The sequence below is a fragment of the Mytilus trossulus genome, chromosome 8, assembly GCF_036588685.1.
Source record: "Mytilus trossulus isolate FHL-02 chromosome 8, PNRI_Mtr1.1.1.hap1, whole genome shotgun sequence".
NCBI lineage: Eukaryota > Metazoa > Mollusca > Bivalvia > Mytilida > Mytilidae > Mytilus > Mytilus trossulus.
This window is the reverse complement of record NC_086380.1, coordinates 30223000-30228446: the sequence shown is the minus strand read 5'-3', so window position 1 is coordinate 30228446 and position 5447 is coordinate 30223000. Positions and strand designations below refer to the sequence as shown.

The window sequence follows — 5447 nt, the reverse complement described above, 5'->3', positions numbered from 1 at the left end:
ATCTTGTAAGGATATTTTTTCTTTCGCTGCGACTGTCATACAAGTGAGAGGTTTGGCTAGCTATAAAACCAGGTTCAATCCACCATACTCGACATAAGAAAATGCCTGTACCATGTCAGGAATATGACAGATGTTGTCAATTTGTTTGAAGCATTTGATTTTGCCATTTGATTAGGGACTTTCCGTTTTTTTTTAATTTTCCTCAGATTTGTTTATATCGAATGTTAAAATTTGTTCAGTCAAATAAGAAAATCAATTATTTGCCATTCCGCAAAAATACCAAGAGGAATATTACTGAAATTCAAATTACGTCATATCGAGATAGATCTATATACCATGCATAAAAGCAACCAGTCGTATATACGGTATTGAAACGATAAAACCATGAATAACGTAGTCAATTCAAGTTGAGAGTAGCAGTGTCATGGCACTGTAAATAAATTATACAATGTTATAATCAAGTGGTAGTGATATTATCATATCACCAATGAAGACGTCATTGTGCGCCAAATTTCCTTTGTATTGAATTCTTTCATTCTGTCCCTGTTCACAAATTCTGTAATTACAAGAAAGTTATTAGTTTCAATCAAAGAATGACTTTAATATTTTTTTTCAGTCTATGAAATTTTTTTTTTTAAATGTTGTTTTTCTCCATTCTATATATTTAAGTATCCAATTATTCTATATATAAATCTTTTGGACCAATTATATATATTCTTCAAATGTTGTGTTTTGTATACTGTTGTTTGTCGTGTTGTCGTTTTTCGTGTTTGTCCCATGGCGTTGTCAATGTCTTTTTCATCGAATAAAGTATCGGACGTCTCTTTTTATTTAACCAATGTCTAATTGTAAATATAAAAACCATTTTTACTGAAATGTGCATAAAATATATTTCATTAATACAAACAAACAATACCTGACGCCGGATGAAGTGCTGCTATGTTTAAATTCCTGTAATTGACATTCATCAACTATTGGTTTTACTTTATTTTTTCTAGAAAACAATCTCCAAGCTGCCTTTCTAAACTTGCAACTCAGTAAGGCACACACTGTCGGATTAAGCAATGTACAACTTTTTGCCAGCATAGTTGGTATAACAAGCATCCATGGGTGTAATCCACTTGAAAACATACTATAAATTGATACTATGGCATATGGGGTCCACGCTACCAGAAACACAGCTACCATTGCTAATGAGGTCTGCAACAAATATAACAGAGATTTAAATAATATACCGTATAGCGGGTTATTTTCGCGGGTGTAAAATTTCGCGATTTTCATTGAACAAGGTATACGAAATATGTTGGCGGATTAAGATCTTGTATTCATACCTTTGTATGTACACCTTTAATTTGGCGGAACTTATTTTGGCGATTTTGATCCGCGAAAATAAGCGAAAATTTGCACCCCGCGAAAATAACCCGCTATACGGTATGTTTGTTTAACATGTAATATTGACAGAGATATAGTCTGTTTGCAAAGAGTTCCGCTAAAACTGACTTAGATTCCGTCTTAAAATTGAGGTGAGGTAAGGTTTGAAATTATTCGTTACGTGTTAAAGACCTCACTGTGACTGTGAGCTGTAGAACAGTAAAAATTAAAAACATATTCAGTTTCCAAGTATGAATTAAAGGTAAAGTAACTAACTGATGTTCGTATTTCGTAAATCCCGTTCAAATTTGAAAATTCAAGATAAGTTAAAACAAAAAAATTGGAGAATATACTTTATTTTAGTGTAATATTTACCATTGTCACAGCCAATGATGTTGACACTCTGTGATACCATCGGACTTTTTCGACTGATACTATTTGATCGTTTAAAGGTGTAGAAGCTACAGCTCTTAATTCTTGGATGACAAAATAGTAACAGTAGGTAAATATAAACAAATGAATACCATAACATGTTAGTGTTATGATACTGTTATATGTTATTACTGAGGCTGAGTGTCCGGTCCAATCTATACTACACGAGGTTCCGAAGGCTTCCTGTTTGTATGAACTCCATCCGAACAGTGGTGCAGTTGTGTGCAGCAAAGAATGAGACCATATTGCTACTAAAATCATATATTTAGTCCTTGGTTTCATCAAATAAAATTCTGGAAAAACAAAAACCAAAATCTATTTAGTCTTATAAGATTTACAGTTTATATCATGTAATTCGATGACACCACTTTTTAATATCAGTAACTGAATGATCTATAAATGTTTTACTATTTCTATCTGTTTACTACATGCAACTGTTGTTTATAAGTTAATTCTTACACTGAATAGTTTTAAAATGTTTTTAATGTTGGAAAACGTTATTGAATGATGTTACTGGAAGTTTTCAACAACCTTTATTGGCTATTCAGCCTTCGCACGGTCAGTTATTGAATACTGCATCGCTCATTTTTGTAAATGACACTCGCTTATGTCTGATGAATTTTTTATTGTATATATTTGAATAAATTGTATTAGGAATAAAAACGTAATTCACCACAACACTGAGGTTTTTGGTTGGAGCCCGGTACATATAAGAAAAAATATATGTTGTGAAGCTAGCTACAATTGTCTGTTATTTTTTCAATACTAAGTCTGTTCTACCTCAGCGATAGATTACCTTAACTGTATTTGGAAAAAAACTTTTAGGAATTTTTGTCATCAATGCTCTTCAAGTTTGTACTTTGTTTGACCTTTCTTAAAACTGTTTTGGATTCTAGCGTCACTGACGAGTCTTTTGTAGACGAAACGTCTGGCGTAAATACAAAATGTAAAGCTGGTATTTATTATGAGTTTATTGACAGTTCCGTTACACTGACAAAACTAGGTAAGCAACCCAAACAGACACACTATGTTTAAATAACAATAATCAAACCTACCGTACTGAGGTTTACACACAATGATGTATCGACACATAGAAATGGCAGCCAATGTATTCATATCATTCTGTGCTAATGTGAAACACCAAAATGCAGAAAATGTGCACCATGCATCTGACCATATCCACCTATTAGATAATTAAAAAGCAATGTTAATCCTAAGTATAAGGTATTTAAATCTTATGTTCGAATCTACCTTCTTTGTTTTGTCAAATATTTAGTGATATCTTTTTCAATTGCTTTTGTTTTAGTGTTAGTTAATTATTTTTTAACATCCCGTTTTATATACTAAGTTTCCTAGTAAAATGTTATTTAATTGCATTTCTTGTTGTACGTTTATTATAGCACTTGAAGTTAGAACAGCCAACATGAACGTTGCGGTATCTAGGTCAAATATGTCAATTACGAATTGTAACACATTGTTGTTATTGTAAAAGTTTTAGTAACAAAATGTGTATCATTTTAGTGTTTGAAAGTGTTTTAATTTAAGGAAATACATTAAATGCGTATCAATTTGAAGAAATTCATTTTTTCTGCCGTAGTCAATACACCTTATCGCTATTAGCCTACTCGGCCGGTCCGGCCGCTTGACCTTTTGACGCATGCAACAATCACTTTTCCATTATGGCGTCAGATATTTTGTTTTATGACGTCAAGATATTACGGGAACCTGTGTGATATCCAGTAATGGCGGACAAATAGCGATAAGGTGTATATACGCATGTGCAAACTTATTTTATTAGATAATAAAGTTTGGTTATTTTACAAAGCTAAAGAAGCACGTCATATTAGAATTTTCTACTATACTACCTAATAAAACTGTTAGTTATGAGCGTTGGTAGGCATTATATGGTTAATCAGATTAAAGCCATACCACCCCTCCAATCCTAGTTTTCCCAAAGTATATCTAACAGAAATGATAATAAGGCAAACAAAAGATAAATCATACTGATTATATCAATTGTTTAGCGTTTGTGATCAGAAATGCATTTGAAATTTAACAAAGATGATGTCTTGAGTGGGTAAAAAGCATAACATAAAAATATTACCTGTAATAGAATGTGGTAGAGGCCCACAGTGGGTAGGCCACCGCCGACAGTAATAGATCGGACACTGATATGTTCAGTAGCAGAATATTGTGTACAGCATGGTATTTAGGATTCCCCTTCACCAGTACAATGATTACAAAAATGTTAAACAGAACAGATAGCGCTCCTACAAAATAGAACAATTGATAAATAGTGACATGCAAGAGTTTGTGTGCAAAGTTTTTTTTATAATTTTATAATTTCATTTGGTATCTTGTTAACCAGAACAACACATTTTCTTTTATCGATAACTAATCGAGGATATTGCATTGTTGATTTCTGAGTGAAGGCCCTAACTTTCAATATTACATACGAAAAGAACAAAATGTACCCCGTCGTCTAACATCATGATTATTATGGCTGTTACAAGGTACATATACAGTGTTACATTTAGTAGTTATTAAAACAAAATCGTAACTTGTAGTCCTGTCTATTAATATAACAATCGTTACTGAAAACAGTACATTTTATATATGATTCTCAATTATTATATTCTCAATTTCTGTTCACATTGCATGTACGATAAGTAAAATGTTGTTAATGATATAAATAAACTAAACAATATATTGAAGGTGAGTGTCTATCCATCCTTTTTCTGGATTTACCTTTATCAGGAACAGTCACGTTTGATTTGTTATTGTTCAGCGCAGTGCATTATCCTACGATAGATTATAGACTGAAATATCTCTGTTATTTAACAACGCATATTGAAGCTGCATACAACCATTACTTACCTAAGACTACAAGATAAACACCAATGCACATATACTCAGCTTCTGTCAGGATGCCTTCATTAGGTAAATACACCGCTGTTACATTCGCCATCTATAACGGAAAATAAATTAATCTTTTTTTAAAATATAGTACATAATAAGTAACATATATGCTAGTTGTTATATAAATAGTAAAATCACAAAAAATACTGAATTCAGAGGAAAATCAATTCAGAAAGTCCATAATCACATGGCAAAATCAAATAACAAAACGCATCAAAAACGAATGGACAAGAACTGGCATATTCCTGACTTGGTACAGGCATATTCAAATATTTATAAAAGTTCGTTTCTATGAACGTTGCATTGTTGTTCATTTTTTTTTTGCACTTCTATGTTCTGTTCTTTCGTTTTTTTTCCTTTCATAGTTGATGTGTTAGCCGATGTTTAATTTTGTAACCAAGATTTGCTTTCTCGCAATTGATTTATGACTTTCGAACAGCGGTATACTACTGATGTCTTAATCTAACTTTTTTTAAAATTAAACGATAAATCACATTTCAAACCCGTATTATTTTCTGTAGTTATAAAGACGGTTTTAATATTGATTATTTCCTTTCAAGAGATGTCATTTGCTTTGTTAAAAAAAATGGGAGTAAGTGCCAAAGAAAAGCGGTTAATCTTATATGGCTCAGATTGTAAAAAAAAATGATGATAGTGCCGTAGAGCAGGTGTAAATAGAAAATTACTCGGATTGCCATAAGCTGTGAATTGAATATGGTTTGGAT

General features: G+C 32.0%; 1 protein-coding gene across 1 annotated transcript; it reads right to left on the bottom strand.

The window, feature by feature from the left end:
* Positions 1–415: 415 nt before the first annotated feature.
* On the bottom strand, positions 416–4771 carry LOC134727560 (rhodopsin, G0-coupled-like). The gene is made up of 6 exons (XM_063591941.1): positions 4681–4771; positions 3908–4073; positions 2859–2986; positions 1747–2054; positions 917–1200; positions 416–556 (listed from the first exon to the last, which is right to left on the bottom strand). The coding sequence occupies exons 1-6, from the start codon at positions 4769–4771 to the stop codon at positions 442–444; spliced, it is 1092 nt and encodes a 363-aa protein (XP_063448011.1). The 3' UTR covers positions 416–441.
* Between the last annotated feature and the right edge of the window lie 676 nt (positions 4772–5447).